General features: G+C 41.2%; 2 protein-coding genes across 2 annotated transcripts; one reads left to right on the top strand and one right to left on the bottom strand.

The window, feature by feature from the left end:
- Positions 1–264: 264 nt before the first annotated feature.
- On the bottom strand, positions 265–2,753 carry LOC103699972 (rust resistance kinase Lr10-like). Its single transcript, XM_039116646.3, has 3 exons — positions 1,952–2,753; positions 1,710–1,736; positions 265–1,590 (listed from the first exon to the last, which is right to left on the bottom strand). The coding sequence occupies exons 1-3, from the start codon at positions 2,667–2,669 to the stop codon at positions 443–445; spliced, it is 1,893 nt and encodes a 630-aa protein (XP_038972574.3). The 5' UTR covers positions 2,670–2,753; the 3' UTR covers positions 265–442.
- Positions 2,754–3,350: 597 nt separating this feature from the next.
- LOC113462143 (rust resistance kinase Lr10-like) lies at positions 3,351–26,789 on the top strand. The gene is made up of 5 exons (XM_089926878.1): positions 3,351–4,054; positions 4,332–4,442; positions 25,109–25,141; positions 25,247–25,276; positions 25,363–26,789. The coding sequence occupies exons 1-5, from the start codon at positions 3,385–3,387 to the stop codon at positions 26,526–26,528; spliced, it is 2,010 nt and encodes a 669-aa protein (XP_089783004.1). The 5' UTR covers positions 3,351–3,384; the 3' UTR covers positions 26,529–26,789.
- Positions 26,790–27,795: the final 1,006 nt, after the last annotated feature.

The following is a 27,795-nucleotide window of genomic DNA, read 5'->3' as shown; positions in this document are numbered from 1 at the left end:
AGTTGGGCGACCTTTGGTTTCACCAACATGAGCTGTTGAACATCAAACTATGTATTCTTCCCGCACAAAAATGTTGTGATAGATTAATTTTTTTTATTGGAGTTCTAGAGTGAAATTACTTTGCAATGACCCTTGATCAAATCCAGGTATATATCCTAACCACTGTTAAAAGATAAGCATATCAATCATGAAACCTCATAAGAGCATTGGCACTAAACTATCACCACAATAATAACAAAAATAATCTATGCCAGTATTTTTTTTTTTTTTTTTTGATGTAAATCTATGCCAGTATTACAGACCTCAAACCTTGAATTACAGCATCAACCCACAATTGAATACTTATTAATCATCAGAGTGATACGTAAACATAAGCAAGCATGGTTTTGACGATTACACTTGCATCACTTCTCGACAGAAGTAACAGAAACACTAACAAACATCAAACTTCTTCTTGCTCAGAGTTTGGTTCGGGGATTGTTGTCAAATTTGTGCCAAGACGCCTATCAGACAAAGCTACGTGAGTATTTGGTGGACCAGCAGAAGCGAAAGGATTGGGAGGCATTACCAAGTTCTCCATGCTTCCCTCTAACATCTGGACAACACTTTTCATTGAAGGGCGATCCACTGGATACCACTGTATGCACCAAAGTGCGACAATAGTCAGGTTTCTTGCAATAATTGCATCGTTCTCTTCAATAATGTGGAGCCCAAGCTCCTCCTCCTGATACAAACGATTGTAGATCCATTCTGGGAAGTACACTTGGCTGGTGTTTTCCACTGTTGCATCCATGTTCTTCCTCCCACCCACCATTTCCAGCAATAGCATTCCAAAACTATAAACATCGGATTTGTATGAAACATTTCCAGAGTTCCTAGAGCACACTTCTGGTGCAATGTAACCTGCAGTCCCTCTGGCAGCTGTCATTGACACTATGCTTTGGTCTTTCGAACACAACTTTGCAAGCCCAAAATCCGAAATCTTTGGACAAAAATTATCGTCTAACAAGACATTATGGGGCTTAATATCGAAATGGAGGATACGTTGGTCACATCCCTGATGAAGATATTCAATTCCTCTAGCTATGCCAATGGCAATGTTATGAAGCCTGTCCCAGCCTAGCAATGTACTTCTACCATTAACTGAGAAAATGAACTTCGCCAGCGATTCATTTGGCATGAATTCATAGATAAGAGCTCGTTTAAATCCGTCAGCACAGAATCCTAGAAGACGCACGACATTGACATGGTAAATCCTACCAATGGTGCCTACTTCATTTACAAAATCTTCACCGTTGCTGCCTATAGATCTTAGGAGTATCTTCACGGCAACAGGTACTCCATTAGGAAGAAATCCTTTGAATACACTGCCGTAACCACCCTCACCTAATTTAGTTTTGAATTGATTGGTGATCTTCTTGATATCAGCATAAGAATATCTCATGGGTTTAAGAGCTTTATAGTCTTCCAAGAACTTTTCAACCTTTAGTTGACTTTCCTTTTCCTTCTCTCTTTTTAGCAACCAAGAGTGGCATACCTTAATTGAGATTGCCGTTGTCACTAAAAGAACCAAGGTGCTCAGGACTGCACCTGCACATTTGTAAAAGAGCATCAGAAGGCATTGTGAGCACTGGTGCGGTATCCATATGTAATTTCAGTAAGAGAGGGTGAAGATATCTGGTCCTTGTAGATAAATTAGATGGCCTTACCTATAATCAAACACTTCTTGCATACACCTACATAGAGATGATGGAAGAAGATCAGCAACATTGCTATCAAGTGCAAAGCAGACTGGTCAAAAATAAGTTGAGAAATTTGCAGTTTAGAAAATTTTGAAGTGCGAGAACTTTGCATAACAAGGTGACTCTTAGGACACCATCCCTAGAACGATGGAAATGAAGAAACAAAATTGGGAAAACCATCTAGAATAACCAATATTTGAAATACAAACCTGTATGATGATTCGGCGAAAGATTGCGTTGAGGTTGGTCTGAACACATAGTGTCATGACTAGTAGATTTGTGGGGTTGGCAAGTCCCTCCTCCAGTTTCGCAGGAAGCACAATTAGGTCTCTCCCACGTTAGAAAAGGATCCGGTATGATGAAAGTTTCATATGGCCATATCCCCTGAATGGTCTTTATTGGTGTGCAATATTTTGGTACGTCAGCCAAGTTCGAAGATGATAGCACGAGGAAGATGCGATTATCAGATTCACTTAGGCAGTCGATTTCAAAAGAATCCCTGTAACCGTATGTGCTGTCGGTTGCTGTAAATGAATCGGCTGTTGAACAGTTGAGGAATGTCCAATTCTCATGCTCGTGTTCCAGGCCGTAATCGTACAAGCGGAAAGGCGAGTTGGAAACATCAAGGTTCAAGAGGATGGATGCAGGGCAGAAATTTGATTCAAGAATGAGCATCTGGGTATCATAATAGATGGATGCTATTGGAAAATCTCTGGATAATGGAAGCTTGATGACAGTGTCACGACCCTGGCAAGCCAGCTCGAATCCTGGATAGCCACAGTGCTCTGGGTAGCCACTTCTCCGAAACGGGAATCTGATTTCGGGGCCGTCCGGACTGCATGGGGAAGTCCGACAATCATCTTTGCTAGCTCCAATATCCAAAAAGACGAAGAAGAGAATAGTACAGAGGGCACCTAACCTACTCATCCTTCTTTACGCATACAAAGATTGCAACGGTAGCAAGTTGTGGCCTCCTTACAATCATAAATAACTCCCAATCAGGCCTTCCATGGTCCTCTTGTCTTTCTGCCTCCAAGGCGTGTTCAATTCAATCAATTCCTAGCTGCTGAATAGTCAAAGGTAAGAAGATAACGCAGGAAGAAACTGATCTGAAAAAGTTAAGGTCAAGGGCCAAGCTCGTCCTAATCATGGAAAAGATTGCTCACGCGCAAGGAGCTCGAACAAAATGCTGACTATACGATTTTTCCACACGAAATTTCCAGCTGAGTTTCCATCTTTGCTTTCTGCCAAACAAAATCAATCCGACCAGTCGGCTAATAATACATCCAAACAGAAATACAAAATCAAATAAGCCGAGAGGAAGCTTCCTGAGTCAAGCATGCATTTTCTTGTGGAAAATTAGGAAGGACTTCAGTGTAGGAAACAGATAAGCCGAAGGAAGCTTAATCCTGAGTCAAGCATGCATTTTCTGGTGGAAAATTAGGCAGCACTTCAGTGTAGGAATCAGATAAGCCGAGAGGAAGCTTCCTGAGTCAAACATCTGTTTTCTTGTGGAAAATTAGGCTGCAACTTCCTTGATGAATCTTGGGGGGACGAAGTTGCAATCGGCATTTCCTGTCCCAAGTCACGAGTACCCTATTTACCCAATCCACCGCGCTTTGGAGCCTCATCTCCTCCATCCATGGACCCGAGACGGCTGGCCTCCATCATAGCCATCTTGTTGTTAACGCCCACCATCGCCTCCGGAGAAGACTGCCGCCCTTCTTCTTGCGGAGATCTCCGGAACATAAGCTACCCCTTTCGCCTGACCACCGATCCTCCCACCTGCGGAGATCCCCAGTACAACCTCACATGTGATCAGAACCGAGCCGTCTTGGAGTTGTACTCGACCAAGTACTACGTGGAGAAGATCTCCTACGAGGACCAGGTGGCCCGCGTCGTCCTCGCCGACCTCGATCCCGCGAGCTGCTCCCCGCGGTCTCTACCCTTCCTGCCTCCGGGGAAATTCTCGTATGGCGGTCCCTACGACCTAGCGAGCGACACCAGCGTCACGTTCGTGACTTGCCCCGCATCATTGGAGGGCGATCCTTCATATATCCCCATCGCCTCTTGTGTCGATCATTCTTCCTCCTCCAAAGAGTACTTGCATGCGGTGGTGGGACATGCGACGGTGGCCGCCCTTCGGAAGAGCTGCGCTACCGCAGGGACGGTGCCGGTGGCGGGCACGCTTCGGAATCGCACGCAGGCTGCGGTTCGCGACATGTTGCTGGGAGGGTTTGACATCTCGTGGGAGATGGCCTTGCTGTGCCGTGACTGCGTGGCAAAAGGGCTGCAATGTTCGTATCGTACAGGTTGCCTTCTTTCTTCTTAGTCTACTGGTCGGGGTGAATTTTATTTGAAAAAGAAACCCAACTGTACTTATTCATAAGAGAATAAATTTTATTTTACAGAAATAGCATATTGTATGATACCACTTCTTTAAATTTATTTGGCAAAGTATCGTGCTGTGCGTATTCTTCTTCTCTTCCCCTTCAAATTGAATTTTATTTAACAGAAGTATCGGAATGAATTGTATTGGACTAAATATCGTACATACAAATTACTGACGAAATGAATTTTATTTGACAGAAGTAGGCCTCTCTGCATCTTATTGGCCCACTGCCTTTTACCGTTGGACGTGGGAGAGAGAATGGTGGTTATGTTATCATCCATGCAATAGTACACTTCAATCTGCTCGCTGTGAGTTTCCATCAAGCTCCACAGATGTTATCACCGAAAGATAACTCCTTGATCCAATTTAATTTTATAGGTTCATATTAAAAAATTATTTAGTTGTTGACTATGAAATAGAAGATGAGATTTTTTTTTTTTTTGGCAAAACCATACACATGAAGAGTCTTTGACGATTTTCATCCCGAATTTAGATACAAAAACAATTATAGATTTTATATTAAAAATAATTACTTAGCCTATTGATCGTAAAAGAAAAGATGAGAATTTTTTTTGCGAAGCAATACGCATTAAGGGTCTTGGAAACAAATATAAAGAAATGGTGATAATCTAAACAAATATAAATCAGGTATTTATTATATATATTGGATGTTCAATAAACGTATATTAAAAGTTAGTAAATATGTAGAGCTCAACTCATACTTAGTCCCAAGGATGAAATTGACTAAAAATTCTTTTCTTGCATAATCAATAAGTAAATAATTTTTTTTATACAAAATTTTGAAAATGTTATAGTATTTGTACTAGAGCAAAATAGAAATTTTGGAGCCTCTTAAATCTACAATTGCCTTATGGGTAGAGATGTCAATGGGGATGGATATTTGAATATGTTATCCATCCAGAAATCGATGAGGCAGTTTTAACTGAAATTAAATGGGGATAGTTTCAGTAATAATTTAAAAAATTAAAATCTGTTCGATTTCGGTCTTAGTTTTGGTTTCGCTTTTGATTTTGGTGAATTCTTTGATCCTACAATGAATTCACAAAGCCCCACCGGTGATTCCGGCGGGGGCCCTCCGATGCTCAAGATAGAGTGAAGTTTTTGTTAGCCCAGCCAAAGTCCCTTAGGTGTTACCTGATGGGGCTATTTATAGCACTACAAAAAAATATTAATTTGCCGACTCTTCCCCGCCGACGCTATCAAAAAGCGTCGGCGAATTTCGAGCGGGGGTCGAAACTCGACGACGCTTTTTGATAGGGTCGGGTAAAATTTAGAGACGACGACGCTTTAAAGCGTCGTCGGAGGCCAAAAGGGGCCCAACTTCCCCGATCCCTCCTTCACCCAGCGGGTCCCCCGATCTTAGAGACGACGACGCTTTAAAGCGTCGTCGGAGGCCAAAAGGGGCCCAACTCCCCCGATCCCTCCTTCACCCAGCCGCTCCCCCGATCCCTCCTTTTTCTGCCGCTCCATCCGCCCACCCCACCATTCGCCGACGTTCTTCTTTTAATCCCACACCGGAGACCCCACCCGTTCTCCCCTTTTCTTTATCTACTGCACCTTTGGGCTTCTCCGTTCTTCTTTCTGCTACTCTTTGGCGTGGGGTGTTGGGAGGGAGAGGATGGGGATCGATCTGAACACGATCGAGGAGGAGGAGGAGGAGGCGGCGGGCCCGCGTCGCCGAGCACAACCCCGACCTCCGCCACTCCGCCTTCAAGCCCACCTCGCCTGCCGCCAAGGCGGTCGTCGACCAGCTCCTCCGGATCGCCTGGGCTTCGAAGCAGGGGCACTTGGTGCAGGACTCCAGGGTGGACTCCTCCTTGCCGGAGGCCAGAGGTCGGATGGAGCTCTACCAGTCAAGAGGATCTCGATGATCGACGACATTGAGATCATCCTCCTCCTCCATCAGCTCTCCTTCCAGGCCGGCGAGCCCCTGGTTCCCCTCTTTCTTTTTTAATTTTTTTTTTGAAAAACAGGTTGCTAACGCCGACGCTTATAAGCGTCGGCGTTGAGTACTTTCGCGACGCTTTCATTAGCGTCGGAAAAGTCCTGTTTTTGCCGACGCTTTCTCTTAGCGTCGGCAAAAACCGGACCCACGCCCACCTGCCCGACGTCTGACCCACGCTTTGTGGTGCGTGGGCTGGAAATCCGCCGACGCTTAAAAGCGTCGGTAGAGACCAAAAAAACCGTCGGAAGATATCCTTTCTTATGTAGTGTAGTCCCTGTAGAAGTGCCCAGGTGGCGAAGGTATGGATCGTTTTGTGAATGGTAAGGCGTTGGCAGATGTGGCAGGGTATGACCATTGATGGCCAGCATGGTTGGGGAAGAACGGCATCGTCCTTGGTTGTCGTTGGCTAGCGAGCAAAGCATGGTGCGGTGAAGTTGTAGTGTACAGCCACGTAGGTGGGTATAGGCGCGTACTTGGATGCGGCCGTGGGCGAGGTCGAGCTCGGTCGGAGGCCGCGTCATATAGTCGGAGAGGTCGGCCTAGCTTCCTCAATTTTGAGGTCTGCTCGGTAGGGTGCTCCGAGCTTGGTCGGGGCATGTCGGCGAATATAAGGGTGCCCCGAGCTCGGTCGGGGTTCTTCAGCGAATATAAGGGTCGCCGGGGCGCATCGGCGAATATAAGGGAGCCCCGAGCTCGGTCGGAGCGCATCGGCGAATATTCCTACGGTCGAGGGAGCCCTTTGGCTTGCAGTTGACACGACATGGCGTCTCGAGCTTGGGGCTCGGGACGTCATCGTAAGCATCAGAAGAGGTTGCTGCAGGTCGTAGCAGCAGAGAGATCTGGCCGAAGTTGATTGAGCCTTCGGCGAAGTTCGAGATCGGACCGGCTCTTAGTGGGATCGAGGCCTGACCTGTCGGTGCTGAAGTCAGCTCGACCAGAACAAGGTGGTCCCCTGCCTTGAGCAGGACGATCCATTTTGCCCCCCATCATTTGCCCCCCGACTTCCGAGGTTGAGTCGCTCTTTGGCTCGGGCGAAGGAAGTAGCTGAGTTGGTCGTCTTGTGTCGTGGATAAATACTCATAAGGATGCGCGCACCAAACAGGATACACTTGGTGTATTATTGGAGCTGACGGCTTCAAGCTGGGCTTGGGTGGCTTAAGTTGCCACGTCATTCCAAGTGGAAACGGCCACGGGAGCTCTTTAATGTGCGGTGTCCACGCTTCTTTCCGAGGCGTCGTTGGATGGAACGTGAGGGGCCAATCATTAATGCCCCATCCTTCAAAATGCGTTCTTTGATAGAACACGAGGGGCTAATCATTAATACCACAATCTCCGAAGCGTCAATCATGATGATCAGCTTTTAGTAGCGCGATCCGAAAATATTTGCTGAGGAGGTCCTTAGGGGAGCTTCTGGATCTGCAGCATGGCAGGATCCGGCTGCTCGGCCGCTTAGGTTAGCCGATCAGAGCCATTGGGGTAGGCTATATAAGGCCTCGGAGGGATCTTAGGGTCCTTATTTGATCTCTTTTGCCTCCACCCTTTTTCTCCTCGGCCGCCATTGTTGCTGCGTTCGAGCTTCTCCTTGAGTGTTTTCGGAGCTTCCCGACGATCTTTGCGATGAGTTTTGCTCTTGATTTCCGGTGGTCCTCCTCTTTTGTCTCAGTCATCTTCTCCGGCGAACTCTCAGGTAGGTGCTCTTTCCATTCTCGGTCGCTCGGAGAACTCTGTTTCTTTTCCTTTTTCTTTGATCTTCTGTAAGGCGATGGGGTCACCCACAAGAGCCCTTGTGCTCGGCACAGGTTCGTCCCAAGCTCAGGCTTCTTTAGATGTGGAGGAGGCTGAGCTCGAGGTGAACCAATGTCCGTATGAGACCAGCTTGAGCATAAGTGAAGAGGAGCTGGGCTTGATTCGGGTTCAGTTTTTCGTCCCTTGTGAGTTCATCCTTGAGCTTCCAGAGCCCGAGGCTCGAGTCAGCGACCCTCCTAGAGGTCGGATTAGGGTGTCTATAGAAACACTCCGAGCAGGGCTGAGGTTTTCTCTGCACGGATTTGTGAACGAGCTCCTGACAACTTATCGCCTTGTCCCCGCGCAGCTCGTTTTAAACTCGTGGAGGATGATTACTGGCTTCCTCGTCCTCTGCCTTGCCCACGGCCTTCAGACTTCAGTCAATATCACTCGGAGTTGCTTTGTACTGAAAGGCAACCCCGCAGACAAAGGATGGTAGTACTTCTCTTTTCGAGGAGGCCATAAACTCTTCCAAGGTGCTCCTTCCTGACCTGCTAAGTGAGGAGGCCTTGCTGAATGTTGGCCTGAGCTCGGCCCATCCTAGGGGTAAGGGTGGCGTAATCATTTTCTCTTCTTTCTTTTCTCCCTTCATGCTAGATTTTGATTGTCTTTTGTGGTCAGAAATTGCAGGGATGTTTTTTGACGCTGAGACCTTGATGGCCAAGTACAAGAAGAGGGTGGCCGCCTCAGATAGAGTTCGACCGGAGCGGAAGCTAAAAAGGGCGAAGGCTTCCTTTAGCTCCAGTGTCGAGCGGGGCGAGCCTGTTTGTTGCCCAAAGTGACAAGCCAAGAGGGGGGGGGAATTGGTTCTCCTCTTCTTTCTGGTTCCCCAATTAAATTGTTAGAGGATTGAATTGCTTAGTTAATACTAATTAAGTGCATGTAGTGAAAATAGAAAGACACATAAGGCAAACACACAAGAAGTATAGTGGTTCGGTGCTCTCCTAAGCACCTATGTCCACTCCCCAAGCATCCCCTTGGGAATTTATACTTTGGTTTTTCGGGATCACCAAAAATCTATGTTGGTTTTACGGGCTCACCAACAAACCTTTACTGTTGGTTTTACGGGTTCACCAACGAACCTACACCGTTGGTTTTACGGGCTCACCAACAAACCTTACAAAGTAATTAAGAAGAAGAATGTTGAAACTCCTAGATGAACAAATATAACAATTATAAGCTACAAAGAAGAGTTTAGAAGATAGTTATCGCTTTGATAAGGCTCTTCTCTTCTTTGTCTAGATTGCTTCACTCTTCAAGGATTGGTGGAGCTCTTAATGCCTCTTAGAATCTGCTTAACCACTTTCTTTTGGCTCTTTGAATGAAGCACTTGGTTAAAGAAGGCTAGGGCTTGCTTTTTCTTGAATGAACTCTGATTTCTTTACAAAAAATACTTGCTTTGATGAATAGTGTCACTTTAAATACTTTTCCACATATTTTGGTCACTCCCCATTGGTTAGATTTCAAAAACTATCCGTTACTAGCCGTTGGAAGGTCAAAAAGTACTTCTGCAAAACTAGCCGTTATGCCTCTGCCCGTGCTGGGGTCGACCCAGACTTTTCAGGGGTCGACTCAACTTGCTGTTCATCAGACTTGGGGTCGACTCAACTTTCTCTGGGGTCGACCCAACTTTCACTGGGGTCGACTCCTGGTACAGTGAGGTCGGCCCTCTCAGGAATCACAGAACCTTGTATTTTCGGCTGTTCTCACTGGGGTCGACTCAAGCTTTCTTGGGGTCGACCCATACTACAGTGGGGTCGACTCAAACTCCATTGGGGTCGACCTTTTCAGGGATTCCAGAGACATGGTTTTTGAGCATATCCTTGGGGTCGGCTCATGTGCAGTTGGGGTCGGCTCCATTGGGGTCGACTCAAGTATTCCTGGGGTCGGCTCAAGAAAAGTTGGGGTCGGCCCTCTCAGTAAATTTCAGAGAGTTGTTTTCTTGAGGCTTGAAGCTGGGGTCGATTTAAGGTTCTTTGGGGTCGGCTCCACTCTTAGGGTCGACTCAAGTATACATGGGGTCGACTCCACTTACTGTTCATCTGTGCCTCTTTTGCAGGGGTGTGCCAGATGGTTCCATTATGTGCCAGGGTCGACTCCACTAATATTGGGGTCGATTCATTCCACACTTTGCTGCATATTAAGGTTAGAAGAATTCATATAATCAATAAAATATATTTCAAGCAATTTTGAGTATATGCCACGGTAGTACTACATACTCTTAACAATGAAAATCACTGTTTTGACCTTAAGAGTATATTTCACTTGAAACCTTGATGAATTAGAATTAAGAATTCTCTATCCTTTTTCTATTACAAATTTTATCTTGTTGCATGTTGATCTCATTCTCTTAATGTGTCGAGGGTGTCATATTCATTAGTGATGTATCACTTAAATTGTATTTCTAATTTGATATTTCCTCAATGGTTGTATCAATCATCGAAATAACTCTATCATCCTCAATCTCTCCCTTTTTGATGATTACAAAACATTGAGTATGAACAGATTGATACTTATATTAAAATTAGGAGTTTTGTTTTAGAAGGAGCTTAAGTTGCTGAATTTCAGCTTTTCAAATTTGAAAGTGAAGACTCCCCCTCTTTCATCCAAATATTGCCAATTAGAAATTTTGATTTTCTCCCCCTCTCTTTTGTATTTTATTAAGAATGAAACTTCAAAAAGTTGAGATAAAGTAAGAGTTTCAGGTTATGTATCGAGGCACGAGAAGTATGTGCCAAATTCAGAAATTTTGATTAAGAATTCAGACTTTTTTGTTTTAAAAATTTTCATTGTTACATATTGCTCCCCCTTAAGTGAATATTATCTCTTACTATAATTTTCAAACTTATTTGTCCCTTTATATTGCAACTTCTTTCTTTTCTTACTTCTTCCCCTTTTTGTTATCATCAAACGAGTGCATAGCAATAGATAAGTAGAAGCAGTAAATGATAAAAATTCAAATTTTATTGATCAAAATGGAACATTGTAGTACATTAATGCCAAAAGTACAGTGTTCTTCAATTAAGGTGCAAAGTACATCAACCAAGTAAAATGCATATAAGAACTAGATAAATCCTAGGCACTAGTCATGATGGACTCCTGTAGTGCTAACATCGGGCCTAGGGGGAATCTAAGGGCTGTGACCTAGTCCTCATCCTCCTAACATAAGTGGCGAGGGGAGGTCGAGCCTGATGGGACTGAGTCTGGCATGGACCTCGGTGAGCTGGGTGACTATGTGCCGAAACTTTCGACTCAGCTGCTTGGGGCACAGATGGACCATGAGCCTCTCTCTCTCTCTGTAATTCTCCCACCTGATCTTGAAGATCTCTAATCTCAGCAGTTATAATATCCATCCTGCTCATCATCCCATCAGAGAGAGTCCTCACCTGAGCTGACACAAGCTCAGTCATCCTACTCCAAAACTCCTCTGTGCACCCCTTAGGTACGAATGACGACGGTCCAGCCTCTGAAGGTGCTGTAGGATGATCCGTAGGTATCTCATGCTCAGGGACAGAGTCTCCAATCTCTGGTGCATCACCCTCTGGTGCATGTATCCCTGCTCCTCCACGCACCCACTGACCGTCCACTTTCGCATAACCCATGCGAACTAAGGACCGTGCAGTATAAGTGTCAGTAAATAGTAGATGCCTGAATATCTCTCCCTCCACAGATATGTCATGCTGTTGGAATATCAGGGTGAGTATCATACCGTAGGGTAAGGAGACTCTCGATTTGCTAATGGCCTCTCTCATTTGCCTGATCATCATAGCTGGAAGATTCAGGAGAATACCCTGAATGACATGCTCCATAATGACCAAGTCTCGCTCAAATATGTGATCAAATCTTCCACTCTTCGGAAACAAAATTCGACCTATGAAGTTGTGCAACAACCTCATCTCAGCTGATAGAGAGCTAGCTATCACATTTTCGGAGTAGTCAAAGTCATCTCTCTCAAAGATTATCTGTAGAGCTCTCAACTTGCTTTCTGGTCTTTCTGGTGTAGCACCTTCGCAGGGGAGATGAAGCAACTCACTCAAACTTTCTTCTGAAACCCTAACCCTTACTCCTCGGACTTCCGACACAAGCCCTTCCGGTCCAACTTTTAGGAAGGCATAGAACTCACGAACCAAGCCCGGATAGGTCACCAAATCTAGGGAGCAAAGATACTTCCATCTTTGCCTTTGGATCCAATCCCCCAAACGAAATCGCTCTTGATCCAAAAATTCGGAGTGGATCCTTCTCCCTGTGGTTACCGATCTTTCCGCATATTTTGCAAGTTGAACTGAAGGGGAAGGAGGTGGAGGAGGCTCTACACGTGTCTCACCTTGTGGGGGCACTGTAGAAGAATCTCTAGTATGTCTATCTACAATGGTTGGCCATGAGACTCTCCCGGATCTCTTAGCAATGGCTCGCTTGGGTCCCATTTTCACCAAATGCTTTCTTAGGTCTTGATCCAATGGCTTGGGGAAGCAATCTTCTACTGTTTGGAGGTGATTGGAAGAGATTGGAAAGTGGAAGATAGGGTTTTAGGAAGAGGACAAATGAAAACAGTGCCCTAAAATGCCTCTCGAGTCCCTCTTTTAAAAACAGGGTCCCGCCGTTGGGTCGACCCCAGATTTTTCTTGGGTCGACTCAACGTGGGGTCGACCCCATTCTGGCTTGGGTCGCCCCAGTTTAGGCTTAACAATTTTTTTTTTTTAATTCTTCCTTTCTTCCAATTCTTACCAAATCTTTGTGGGACATTGATATGTGAGTAAGGAATCTATAAATGAATAATTTTACTCATGTTTCATGGGATTTTCAAAATGGGAGGAGAGTATCATGTGTCAACTTGTTCTCTTCATTTGTTTTCAATCAAAGGGATCACATATACCTAATTCCCTCCTAAGCATACAGAATCTATCTTCACTTAGAGATTTTGTGAATATGTCAGCTAATTGTTTCTCGGTACATACATTCCCATTTTGTACATGATCTCTAATGAAATGATATCTTATTTCAATATGTTTGGCTTTAGAGTGCTGAACCGGATTTTTAGTAAGGTTAATGGCACTAGTGTTATCACACTTTATAGGAATGTTATCTAGTTTAATTCCATAGTTCTCTAGTTGTTGCTTGAGCCATAGTACCTGGGCACAGCAACTCCCGGTAGCTATATATTCGGCCTCAGCCGTTGACAATGCTACTGAATTCTGCTTCTTGCTAAACCATGATACTAAGTTATTTCCTAAGAATTGATATGTTCCACTAGTGCTCTTTCTATCTAATTTGCATCCAGCAAAATCTGCATCAGAATATGCAAGCAAATCTAGACATGAGTCTCTAGAGTACCATAATCCTATGTTTATGGTTCCTCTCAAATATCTAAGGATTCTTTTGACAACACTTAGATGTGACTCTTTAGGATTTGATTGGTATCTAGCATATATTCCCACACTAAATACTATGTCTGGCCTACTAGCAGTAAGGTAAAGCAAAGATCCAATTAAGCCTCTATAGAGCTTCATATCTACACTTTTTCCTTTTTCATCTTTGTCTAGCTTACTAGTGGGGTTCATTGGGATGCCTATTTTCTTGTGATTTTCATTTTCAAACTTCTTTAATATTTTCTTTGTGTACTTAGTTTGATGAATAAAGATGCCTTCCTTAGTTTGCTTGATTTGCAATCCAAGAAAAAAATTCAGTTCTCCCATCATACTCATCTCGAATTCTCCTTGCATTAATTCAGCAAATTCTTTGCAAAGACTATTATTAATGGCACCGAAAATTATGTCATCTACATATATTTGTACTGCTAGCAAATTTTTGTCTTTTTTCTTGAGAAAAAGTGTTTTATCTACATTTCCTCTACTGAAATCATTATTTAACAGAAATTTGCTTAGTCGATCATACCATGCCCTAGGTGTTTGTTTCAATCCATATAGTGCCTTATGTAATCTAAATACATGATCAGAGAATTCATGATTCTCAAAACTAGACGGTTGCTCTGCATACTCTTTTTCTTCTATATAACTATTTAAGAAGGCACTTTTTACATCCATTTGATATAATTTGAAGTCCATGGAGCATGCAAAAGCCAGAAATAGTCTAATAGCTTCTAATCTAGCCACGGGAGCAAATGTTTCTTGAAAATCTATCCCTTCTTCTTGATTGTATCCTTTAGCTACAAGTCTAGCTTTATTTCTTAAAACTATCCCATTTTTATTTAGTTTATTTTTAAAGATCCATTTTATTCCAATTACAGAATTATGCTTTGGTCTCTCAGTTAATGTCCAAATATTGCTTCTTTTAAATTGATTTAATTCTTCTTGCATAGCATTAATCCAATTTATGTCATTTTCAGCTTCTTCATAAGCTTAGGTTCTATTTGTGAAACAAAAGCAAGATAGTCATTCAAATTTCTAAGAGAGGATCGAGTTCTTACCCCTTGAGATGGATCACCAATGATTAAGTCTTTAGGGTGTCCATATGCGTACCTCCATTCCTTTGGCAAGTCTTGTGATTGTGGTGGCACACGATCATCTTTCTTTTCTTGATTTAGCACGTCATTAAGACTCAATTTTTCAAACTCAATAATTTCTGCATCATCATCAAAAGTATTTTCTCTCCTAGGAGACTCACTATCAGACTCATCAAAAATGATATTAATTAACTCTTCAACTACAAGAGTTCTTTTGTTGAATACTCTGTATGCCCTGTTAGATGTAGAGTATCCTAAGAAGATACCTTCATCTGACTTGGCATCAAATTTACTTAGATCCTCCTTGCCATTGTTTAAAATGAAACATCTACATCCAAATACTCTAAGATATTTAGCAGTTGGATTCTTATTCTTCCAAAGTTCATAAGGCGTTTTCTTGGTTATAGGTCGTATTAAAACACGATTTAGAATATGGCAAGCAGTACTTATAGCTTCAGCCCAAAAGTACTTTGGAAGATTTGACTCACACAATATCGTGTGTGCCATTTCTACCAAGGTCCTATTTTTTCTTTCAACAACCTCATTTTGTTGAGGCGTTCTAGGTGCTGAAAATTGATGTAAGATACCATTTTCATTACAGAATTCTTCAAAGTGTTGATTTTCAAATTCAGTTCCATGATCACTTCAAATTGCAATTAAGGTGAGCTTCTTTTCAGTTATGATATTTTTATAATATTTCAAGAATGCTGAAAATGCTTCATTCTTATGTGCGAGAAATGAAATCCATGTATATCTTGATAACTCATCTACTATAACTAGTCCATATTTTTTTCCTCCTAGACTTGCAGTTCTAGTAGGCCCAAATAGATCCATGTGTATGAGTTCAAAGGGCCTAGTGGTTGATACTATATTCTTTGATTTGAAGGATGATTTTGTTTGCTTTCCTAATGAGCATGGTCTACAGATTTTGTCTTTTTTAAAGATCAATTTTGGCACATCTTTTATCAAATCCTTCTTGACTAGTTTTGATATTAAGTCCATACTAGCATGTCCTAGTCTACGATACCAAAGCCAACTTGTTTCACTTTTTCTTTCTTCATTAGTAATTAAGCATAATTCATTTTTTTTGCCTAAATCATGAAGATCTACCATATAAATATTTCTATGCCTTTATCCCATAAGTACAATGCTATTATCTTTAGAATTTGTAATTATGCATACTGAGACTTCAAATGTGACTTTAAGACCTTTATTACAAAATTGACTTATGCTAAGTAAGTTATGTTTCAGACCATTAACTAATAAAACATTTTCTATAAAAGTGGATGGAGCAATATAGATTTTACCCTTTCCAATGATAAGTTCTTTTCCATTGTCTCCATAGGTTACCACTCCACCCTCCTTAGATTCCAAAGTGACAAATTGTTCTATGTCACCTGTCATGTGTCTTGAACAGCCGCTATCTAGATACCATCATTTATCCCTCTTATTAGCTGTAAAACACTCATGCAATCAAAGTCAAGAATGTGCTTTAGGTACCCAAACTAAGTTGGATCCTTTAGGGTTAGTACTTGATGTTCCTTTTGGAACCCAAATTTTTTTGGATTTTAGCTTACTCTTTTCACTCAATTTGTTATAGTTGAACTTTCTAAAATTACATTCATATGCTTTGTGTCCTACTTTATTGCAGCAATGACAAGTTATATTTTTATTTTTGGCTTTCATAAATATGTGCTTTAAGTATTTTTGCTTCCTATTTGTTTTATATCCTAATCCTTCTTTATCATATATGTCTTTTTGACTATCAAGAATTATATTTAATTTAGTTGAGCTAAGCGTGAATTTGTCCACTAAGGATTTATATTTTTCTGCATCTTCCTTCAGTTTTAAATTTTCAGTAGTTAGCCTTTTGGTTTTATTTGTGAACTTCCTACTTAGTGTTTCATAGTCATTAGATAGTTTCAGCTTTTCTTTCATAAGAGATTGGTTTTCATCTTTGAAATTTTTATTTTTAGTAATTAGCTTTTTATGCTCTTCCATAAGATCTAAAAATGCATCATGTAGTTCTTCTACTGTAAAATCACATTCAAGTTTAGAATCTACCTCATCATCGTTGGCCATGTAGCAAATTTGAGCCGTCTCTTGTTGCTCTTCTTCTTCCGAGCTTGATTCTTCACTTTCACTCCATTCAGCCATGAGATTCTTCTTTTTAAGTTTTCTAGCCGTCCATTTTAATTCCGGGCAATCTATCTTGAAGTGCCCGGGCTTGTTACACTCATAGCATATTGGCACTTCTTTTTTCTTTTCTTTTTTTTTTCTTTTCCCTGCTTGAGCTACCTTTGAGGTAAGGTTTTCTTTTATGGAATTTTTTCTTACCTCTCATGATTTTTCTGAATTTTCTTGCGAGCATAGCCATTCCTTTTTCATCATATTCCTCCTCATCATCAGACTCCTCTGATTCAATTTTCTATTTTGGAGTTGTAGACTTCAAGGCAATAGTTTTCTTTTTTTTAACCTCCTCTTCTGAGTTTTACTTCATGGTCAACTCATGGGTCATGAGTGATCCTAGAAGTTCTTCCAATTGCAGTGTATTGAGGTCATTTGCTTCTTAAATTGCAGTTACCTTGGCCTCCCAAACTCTTAGTAGTGACCTGAGAATTTTTTGCACTAAATCAGAGTTAGTGTAAGACTTACCTAAACTCTTTAGTCCATTTATAATTTTTGTGAATCTAGTGAACATTTCAGTTATGGACTCTGTGGACTCCATTTTAAACAATTCATACTTATGTACCAATATATTTATTTTTGACTCTTTAACTTGATTAGTTCCTTTGTGTGTGATCTCTAGTTTATCCCAAATTTTTTTTGCGGAGATGCATGTGGATATTCTATTAAATTCACTTATATCTAGTGAGCAGTAAAGCACATTAATTGCTTTAACATTTAATTGTGCTAGTCTTCTATCACTCTTATTCCAATCTATTTCAGGTTTAGGAATGATTGTGCCCTCTATACTAATTGTGGATGTGTGTGGGCCTCTAATTATGATATTCCACAAGTCATAGTCTAGTGCTTGAATGAATATCATCATCCTAGCTTTTCAATAAGTATAATTAGTGCCATTAAACAAGGGTGGTCTATTTGTGGATTGTTCCTCGTTTACAAAATATCCTACTTAGGTTGTCATGATCTTTGACTCTTGATCGTAAGATCAACAAATACTATGATAGCACCTCGCTCTGATACCACTTGTTGCCCAAAGTGACAAGCCAAGAGGGGGGATGAATTGGTTCTCCTCTTCTTTCTGGTTCCCCAATTAAATTGTTAGAGGATTGAATTGCTTAGTTAATACTAATTAAGTGCGTGTAGTAAAAATAGAAAGACACACAAGGCAAACACACAAGAAGTATAGTGGTTCGGTGCTCTCCTAAGCACCTACGTTCACTCCCCAAGCGTCTCCTTGGGAATTCACTATAATCTCATGGATTACAGTTGGATTGTTTTCCGAGCTCACAATCCAAAAACCTTTATACTTTAATTTTTCGGGATTACCAAAAATCTATGTTGGTTTTACGGGCTCACCAACAAACTTTTACCGTTGGTTTTACGGGTTCACCAACGAACCTACACTGTTGGTTTTATGGGCTCACCAACAAACCTTACAAAGTAATTAAGAAGAAGAAAGTTGAAACTTCTAGATGAGCACATATAACAATTATAAGCTACAAAGAAGAGTTTAGAAGATAGTTATCGCTTTGATAAGACTCTTCTCTTCTTTGTCAAGATTGTTTCACTCTTTAAGGATTGGTGGAGCTCTTAATGCCTCTTAGAATCTGCTCAACCATTTTCTTTTGGCTCTTTGAATGAAGTACTTGATTGAAGAAGGCTAGGGCTTGCTTTTTCTTGAATGAACTCTGATTTCTTTGCAAAAGATACTTGCTCTGATGAATAGTATCACTTTAAATACTTTTCCACATATTTTTGTCACTCCCTATTGGTTAGATTTTAAAAACTATCTGTTACTAGCCGTTGGGAGGTCAAAAAGTACTTCCGCAGAACTAGCCGTTATGCCTCTGCCCGTGCTGGGGTCGACCCAAACTTTTCTGGGGTCGACTCAACTTGCTGTTCATCAGACTTGGGGTCGACTCAACTTTCTCTGGGGTCGACCCAACTTTCACTGGGGTCGACTCCTGGTACAGTGAGATCGGCCCTCTCAAGAATCACAGAACCTTGTATTTTCGGCTGTTCTCACTGGGGTCGACTCAAGCTTTCTTGGGGTCGACCCATACTACAGTGGGGTCGACTCAAACTCCATTGGGGTCGACCTTTTCAGGGATTCCAGAAACATGGTTTTTGAGCATATATCCTTGGGGTCGGCTCATGTGCAGTTGGGGTCGGCTCCATTGGGGTCGACTCAAGTATTCCTGGGGTCGGCTTCAGCTAGGGTCGGCTCAAGGAAAGTTAGGGTCGGCCCTCTCAGTAAATTTCAGAGAGTTGTTTTCTTGAGGCTTGAAGCTGGGGTCGATTCAAGGTTCTTTGGGGTTGGCTCCACTTTTGGGGTCGACTCAAGCATTCATGGGGTCGACTCCACTTATTGTTCATCTGTGCCTCTTTTGCAGGGGTGTGCCAGATGGTTCCATTATGTGCCAGGGTCGACTCCACTAATATTGGGGTTGACTCATTCCACACTTTGCTGCATCTTAAGGTTAGAAGAATCCATATAATCAATAAAATTTTTTCTAGAAAAAAAGTACCATCAGTTGCTATCTTAAGGTTGTTTTGTAGAGTGAAGCACCTCCAGACGAGGGAAGTCAAGGTCCAGATGCCCCAGAGAAGACAAAAAGATAGAAAGCCGACAAGTACCCGCCAGGAGTTTGGCACTAGTTGAGTCAAGACAAAGCTATAGATCCTTATCAGCTGAACAAAGAAAGAATGGAGAGGCAGCCTTAACCTGGCCCTCAGAGTTTCCTCATACAGGCCGAGCAAAGTAGGAGGAGGAAGGGTAACCCGGTCACTGGGACCGGCGAGCTCGAAGACAAACTCAAGAGGGATAAAGTGTTGGGCTCGAACGAGGTCCATCTCCTCTTGTGTGAGGATGGATACCAGGCAATCTCAGGCACCGACTCAAGATGCCCTAGAGAAGACAAAGAGATAGAAAGCCGACTAGGACCCGCCAGAAGTTTGACACCAGTTGAGTCGGGACAAAGCTATAGGTTCTCATCAGTTGAACGAAGAAAGGATGGAGAGGTAGCCTTAGCCTAGCCCTCAGAGTTTTCAAATATAGGCCAAGCAAAGTAGGAGGAGGTCACTAGGATCAGCGAGCTCGAAGATGAACTTGAGAGGGATAAAGTGTTGGGCTCAAACAAGGTCCATCTCTTCTTATGTGAGGATGGATACCTCGTGATTCGAACCTAGTTGGGCTCCAGACTTGGCCAAAGGTGACGGCTGCTGAGCCTAGGAAGAATCCAACGACTGACTCCCCTCTAGGGCACTAACCTCACGGTCACTCATAATGATGAAGATGAAGATGAAGAAAAAATAGACAAGGTAGCAAGGGAGAAGACAGGAAAAGAGTCGAGCAGCCAAGGAGTTTAAGCCTACCAAAAATGGAAAGACACGGAGGATGTCGAAGCTGGAGATGGAGGATATCGATGCCCGAAACAAAAGATTTCGCTGGTGCACTACTTGGGCGCCTGAACGATTCAAGCACTTTGATAGAGAAGGAAGATGGAGCAAGAAGTGGAGTCTGAAGGATGGAGATGCCCTAATATAAGGGTGTAGATGGCCTCGATCAATGTGTTGATTCGCCTACTCAGGCAGATCACGCCATGCATCAACCGAGGGTATGGGGTGGGCGATTCGTCGAATCACCGCATTAATGGTGCCTCAGAGTCGCCCCGCAATGATGACATCTTAAGATAGCCCTGCCCCGACGATGCTTTAGGAAGACCAAACGACGCACTCAACACCTCTAACAAAGGTGTCGCCCTCGATTGAGGTAACCACATGACTTCCATCGCCTGAACCAAAGTGCAAGTCGGACTAAGAAGTGGAGAGCAAATGATGGAAGAAATATTGGGTACCTCGACCTCAGACTAGATCTCCTCGGATATAAGCTGAAGAGAACTACCTCGGCCACAGCCGAGTAGCCAATTATCTAACGTGAACTCCTCTCCCCCAGCCAAAGAGCCGATCGACCGAGGAGTCATCGGCCAGACAAGACAATTGGCACGAGTCGACAAGGGCCGACAGTCTTAACAACTGACAACCCTGGCAGTCCGCAATCGCGGCGGCATCACATCCTATGCCCCACTATCACACTTTACCGCCCATGTGGATTGGGACCCACGCCACGGCCATACCACCGGCCACTGCCTGGCTATCATTGCACGCCACTTTAGCATAGATAATGACAAACTGGCTTCTCTATATAAGAGGAGTAACTTGGGGAACCCCATGTATGCATATACATGCAACCCTAAACACAAAGCGACCCTTTGTTGAAACTCTCTCTCCCTTCCATACTGTTGCTCCGTTGTTCTGACTTAGGCATCAAAGGGTCCTCTATCGGAAACTCTCTGGCAAGCGGACTTCTTGCAAGCCACCTAGTAGTGATGACCAGCACTTGACACCTCAACCAGCCTGCTCAGCTTGTCTCCACCTCGGATCAAATTCTACGGCAATAAATTCTATCTTAGGAGTAGTGGGAATAATAAACCTCTTCTATTATTGATCCAGTAGGATCACTAGACTTGATACAGACTACTTTGACCACTATGGATAGGGCTGGACAAAGTTTAGAAGTGAGATCTGCTATATTAGTAGTTGAATCACGTGCCAAACTTTTGGAGGATATAACTTGGTCATACAATACTCAATTGAGATGATTTTTTTTTAAATCGAATAATTTTTTTGAGATCTATAACATGGCACCACTCTTAAAAGGAGCAACTCAATTAGCAATTAGACTCAAATTCCATCATTTGGACCTCGAAATGGACTGGTCAAACCAAAACTTTTTTTTCGGAAAAACTTTGACTAGGTGTATCTCCTAATATAGAAAAAAATAGATGGAGCAAAAGAAGACACAGTTGATGCAGGAGTTGAGTTCTACCTCCTATAGGACTTTAGCTTTGTCGAGTTTATTTCTACTAGCCATGTCTATTTTTAGAAGCTAGTTTTATTCGAACTAAAAGAGGAATTTGATTTGAATTGTGTAAGGACGGACCTGCTATTATAATAAATGGAGGCTTTGAACCTAAGTTTTTGAATAATCAATAATCAATAAAAGAAAAGAAGACCTAAATCCTACATTCATCAATTTTTCTACCTTTTTATAAATTTCTTTTGAGAGGTTCGAGTTAAGCAAGTTGAGGGTTGTTCCTTCTCTCCAATCGGATCAATCGTAGCCTTGGCTACACCCTATCCAACCTTATTCATTTTTCTTTGAATGGTTAGTGTGACGATAGTGAAAATTCATAAAGGTCAAGGTACCCGAACCCACACTATTCGAATCATCCTTCTTTTGGTAATTGTCGTTCCAGCACTCAAATACTGGTAGCACACCCGCACATCTACCTCTTTTCGAGGGAACTACTTGCGAACAAGCTTTTTGGTATGCCCATGTCTCAGCAAAGACACTCACGTAGTTGCCGTCATGCCACTACATTCAAAGATCGACAAAGCAGTTAAGAAAAGTAGCCAACATGCTAAGGCCACTTATGAAGTGTTGCATGGCATTTTATATTTCAATGCTAGAATAGGTCAAAAGATTTTTTCTTGTCGAGAGCTAACATTATAAGTTATGGCATGTTCTGGTGTATACTGTTGTGGAATAAGTTGATCCTCTCTTTGTGCCAGTTGAATTGGGTCATCAGTTTTTGCATGAAAATGTCGGGATTTTCAAGGAACCTAGCTTTGGGATTTCAATTGAAAACTATGTTGTGAAGTCCTCGGGACTCTTAAACTGAGAATCCTACCAACAAGTGCAGTACAATAGACCGAACTGGGAGTCGATACTTTGATCAACATCGGATTGAAGTTTGAGATTGAAACGCACCATGTCGACTTGCAAAAGGTTGCTGAGGTCGGTGAGCTGACATAATTCTTTGATGGTAGAATTAGTCGCTTAATACATGGAGGGTAGTGTTACAACTTTGCAGTACTAGCCATCCCAATTATGAGGGCTAAAGAGTAACTCTTCCGATTGATGCCACAATATTATCCTAAGTCTATATACAAGGGGCAAACATGGTGATGGGTTTTAGCTTCACCAGATTCTATATAGTTTATACGTATAGCTTAAGTTTAGGTTTCACAACTACCAGGTCCACTATGATCTTAAAATTGGCTAAGTTGAATAACATTCAAGTCCAAAATTAGGCTAACAGATGTGGTATCAAATGCATCCGATCACCTTCCTGACCATCGACTAATGGGATGTAGGGAACACTATTTTCACTGCATCCAAACTCATTGTGATCTAAAGGCTGAAATACCGAGGAAGGTGAAGGCCGAAATACCAAGGTTGCAGGCAGAATGAATGTTGTATAGACTCAAAGGAGTAAGAGTTATCAGTCTACGATATGGACTTAGTAGAGTGGAGCTCAAAAATGGTACTTACATCCATCTTTCTACTATTCATAACATGAGAGGAGTGGAGTAGTTACACCTATATTCGCACTGCCTATGATGTGAGAGGAGTAGTATTACCTATATATATATATATATATATATATATATATATATATATATATATATATATATATATATATATATATATATATATATAGCAATAGTTCTCTATGTGGTACATAATAGCAAACATAAGTATCCGAGATAAATAGTGGCAACCATCTTATTAGTTATGAGGAGCCACTTATCAATATTAGATTGTACTGTTGAAAGAAAAAATCTTTGATATGTCAATGAATCTAGTTTATCTCTCATTCTCTTTATTTTTACATTACCTTGTTTTTAAATTACTAGTAAGACTCTACCTTAATTAAGAGTAGAGATAACGATAGACCTTTCTATCATAGCTCCAGCTATATCTCGTCCAACCTTATCCATCTACCTTGGAATGAGTGATGTGATGATAGTGAAAACTTTTGGAGGCCGAGGCATCTAAATCCATACTATTCGAATCATCTTCCTTTCTATTATTCTCTTTTCTGCTACTCAAACACCAGTAGCATGCTTATGTATCTACCCTTTGCTATGAGAACTTGCAAAGAAGCCTCCTCGCATCCCCATCCCTTGGCGGAAGAAAAGTCCACCCAATACTTTCTCACTCCTTTATTTCTCTCTATTTAAAAATAAAAAATTAGTAGAATTGATCTTAATATTTCTCTTTTTTGTATGACTTAATTTTTTCTTTTTCAAATCCTAAACATAATTTTGTGTTTGCTCATATACTAATTGCAAAAAAGGAGGGGGACTAGAATATAGAATGTGCTATGAATGCACACATCTTAATCTAAATAAGTATTTATCTATTTGTGCATGTGACTTTTGCCAACCAACCATCATGCGAGTGTTTATTAAATCAAGTAATTTTTTTATACCGTACACACACATATACACCATAATAAAAGAGCAATCTTTTTTCTTAGGAAAGATAAAAAAAGCAAACTAAAACTATCGATCTATCAACTATCTATCAATTATCATTCAATATAATTGCACTAACTTTAGCTTATCTGTGGAGTCTTAAATTTCAACATTTGTACCTTTATTCTTAAAAAAAAAATAATCACATATTATCTCATAAATGTAAGTTGCATCTAAAAGAAGCTTTTTGAAGGATATGCATAAAAGAAGTTTTCATGCATCTGGTGGTAAAATCTAAACTGACAAATTAGTTACTCTTTACATGTTTATATTTAGATTGCAGAACTCTGTAATTATATCTCTGTTTCTTTGCCTCATTTTGCACTAGAGATTTGCATATACAATGCATGTGAATCAAAATGGAGAGATAGAGTAAAAAAAAAAGAATTAAAAATAAGAAGAAAAGTAGCATTAGCTGAGGTCCCAGATTGTGAGGAGAATTCAGAAACTTTTGAAATAATAAGTATCAGGTAGATGCAAAGGACATATTTGTGAAGGAAGAAAAAAGCAAAAATATCGTTAAATAGCAAAAATATCATTATATCAAGTCTTACTGTCTACCTTAAGAAGTTATTGAAAGTTGTGTAGCATTTTGTTAATTATTTTAAATGTAGAGTTAGAAAAGGATAAAGGCCTGCATCAAAATGCACAATACACATGGTCTTGAAGAGAGAACAAAAGGAAAAAATGTAGAAAGTTGGAAAGTACTTAGACAATTATTTTAAAGATATAATCAAGACTCGAGAAGGGGTACAGTCCCATTCTAAATATGTGCAATGCATGTGGCCATAAAAAAATATGAGAATATTATAGACATGGATACGGATATGGTGTGAAGACTTGCATAGTACTTTAGTAATTATCATTAAGGCAGAGTCCTATCTATAAAAGTTTCTACTATAATAGTAGAGATAAGGATTGCATATATTTAATTTTAGTGCTTTCATCCACAAATCAATAGCTTGATGAGCAATAAAATATTGTTAATTAATATAAAATATTATTTTTGACCGAAAGACTCACCCAATATTTTATTGAGGTATGAATGAGTGCAAGAAGGTCCAAAGGCCGAAGAGGAATAAGCAGGCCTAGCCCCTCAAGGTTCATTGTAATCATACATTTGTGAAGGCACATACATGGTTCAAAATGTTGAGAACATTTATTGAATTATTTGTTTTGGTCTCATGCAGGTTTCTTCCAACATTCAACGCTCATTATAGAAGGTAAGAGCTTTGGAAATCATTTTCACTAGATGACAAGATTGTTTTATTTCTCAACAAGACTGACGTTCTTCAACTGCTTGGGTTAATTTTTTGATATACTGGCAGCTGCTTTAGTATGGGTCCTTTACCTTGAAGGTACAGTTGGTTGTTTATCTTGCAACTACTAGTGACCTTGTTGCTAATGTTCATCTGAAAATCTCTTACTGTCTCTCTTTGCATAGGAGAATTAATCATACCAGGACGAACAATCATTGGGATATCATGCTTGATGGTCTACCTCGTATACAAATTACGAAGGAAGCATAGATCAATGGACAGGAGAATCGAAAATTTCTTGAATGACTACAGGAATTCCATGCCCATCCGGTACTCTTATCGGCATATCAAGAAGATGACCCACCAATTTAAAGAAAAATTGGGCCAGGGAGGTTATGGTTCAGTGTTCAAGGGAAAGCTTACGACAGGCCGTCCAGTGGCAGTAAAGATTTTAGAGAAGGCCAAAGGAAATGGGCAGGATTTTATCAATGAAGTGTCCACCATTGGAAGGATTCACCACACCAATGTGGTGCAACTCATTGGTTTTTGCTTTCATGGTTCAAACAGAGCTTTAGTTTATGAATTCATGTCCAATGGATCACTAGATAAGTATATATATTCGCAAGAAGGAAAGGATGAGACATTGAGTTGGGAGAAGATGCAAGATATTGCACTTGGAATAGCACGAGGGATTGAATATCTTCATCGAGGTTGTGACATGCAAATTTTACATTTTGATATCAAGCCTCACAACATCCTTTTGGATGATAAGTTCAACCCCAAAGTATCTGACTTTGGATTAGCAAAACTCCATCCTATGGAAGAGAGTAGGGTTGCGGTAACTGCTGCAAGAGGAACCATAGGATACATGGCCCCTGAGCTATTCTACAAAAGGGTAGGTGAAGTCTCTTACAAGTCCGATGTTTATAGTTTTGGGATGTTATTGATGGAAATGGCAGGCAGAAGGAAGAATCTAAACCCACATGCTCCACGAACCAGTGAAATCTACTTCCCCTCATGGATTTATGACCAGCTTGATCAAGGAAGAGACTTGGAAATGGAGGATGCCACTGATGATGAAAAGGAAATTGCAAAGAAACTCCTAATGATAGCACTACGGTGTATACAAATGAATCCGGCAGAGAGACCATCTATGAGCCAAGTTGTAGAAATGTTAGAAAACAAAATGGAGGATTTGCAAATGCCATCAAAGCCTTTTCTATCATCTCTAGGCAAGGTGTTCAAGGAAGATCATGCAATCTTCATGGAATCCTCAGAATCGTTATGTGAGCCTGGAAGCAATACAAACAATAGATCATATGATGAGATAATCTCTTGCTCTTCCAAATAATAAAGTAAGGGAAGGTGTCTAATAAGGATATCTCAGTGTTCTTGTGGTCGTCTAATAGAACAGTTGAATATTGGATGTCTTAGGAGGGGCTTCCTGTCATCTGTGTACTCTAAATAAGGTGGATATTATGAACTTGTATGTTGGTATCACTGTGAACTTTATCTGTGTACTCTGAATAATGATATTATGAACTTGTATGTTGTTATCCCTGTGAACTTTGTTTACTAAAGTTGAATAAAATGTTGACAAAATGAAATGAAAGGAGTAGCAGTGGCTGTTGCAACTCCAAGCATCCTCATGTGCTATGGAGATCAGTTTCTTGGAGTTAATTGTTTATAAATTAATGTTCAATCCAATTATCTGCAAGTATGATCAGCATATATACGATCAGTATTATCTGACCTTATTTTTCCAGCCATGTATAACCAGCTGCTGGGAACCAGGCTAGACCATGGTCGTCTAATAAGAAAAGACAAAACATTGGGTAACCATGGTGCTAGTGTGAAAATAAGCAGATAAACTAATTTTTTTTATTGAAGAAACATCTCAAAGACAGTTAGAAAACAGAGGTTACATCTGCATTTGAAGTCCAAGATCTTCTGAAGTTGCTAGTAAAGGGGAAATTTCTGAAGCTGTAAATGGTAACAGTTTGCTCAAACTCAGACAACCCTTCAACTAGTCCGCTGACATGTCGCAAAAGAATTCAGAGCATTTCAGCAAGGGCTGTGCAAGAGTCTAGATTTATTAAAAAAAATCAACTCATCATCGGTCACAGGAGTTTTTTAACTGATGACACCTAAAAGCCATGAAGACGTACGCCCCTAATACTTTGTGTTGCTGGAAATTGGATCCGGGGGTGGCCGTCGGTTGAGAAGGTGGAGCTCCGGCGAGGGTCGGTGAGTGGTGTGGAGTGATTGATTATAACCCTATTTGATTTTGATGAGCTCAAAGCAATTGAGTATATCTTATGTTATACTAATGAATTCAATCTAGTGTTTCAGGCAAATATTTGTGAATTTATGTTTAAGTGTCTCTAGCTTTGGTTCAACATATTTTGGCTAAGTATGGAACTCAGTTTGAACCAAAGTCTGAAGCTCGAGTCGACTCCGGAAGATTACGAGTCGACTCCAAGTGTTTCAGAAGTTCTGGCACATGCTCGAGTCGACTCCGGTACACTACGAGTCGACTCCGACTGAGAACTGACAGAAGGACAGAAAGTTGATTTTCAGACCCTGTCAGCGAGTCGACTCCAGAAGGGTTCGAGTCG

This window comes from Phoenix dactylifera, chromosome 13 (assembly GCF_051530095.1).
Source record: "Phoenix dactylifera cultivar Ajwa chromosome 13, Ajwa_hap1_PhDact_Kaust_v1.1, whole genome shotgun sequence".
In the NCBI taxonomy this organism is placed as follows: Eukaryota; Viridiplantae; Streptophyta; class Magnoliopsida; order Arecales; family Arecaceae; genus Phoenix; species Phoenix dactylifera.
Note: the sequence above shows the minus strand (reverse complement) of the source record. Positions and strands in the feature narration are given on the sequence as shown.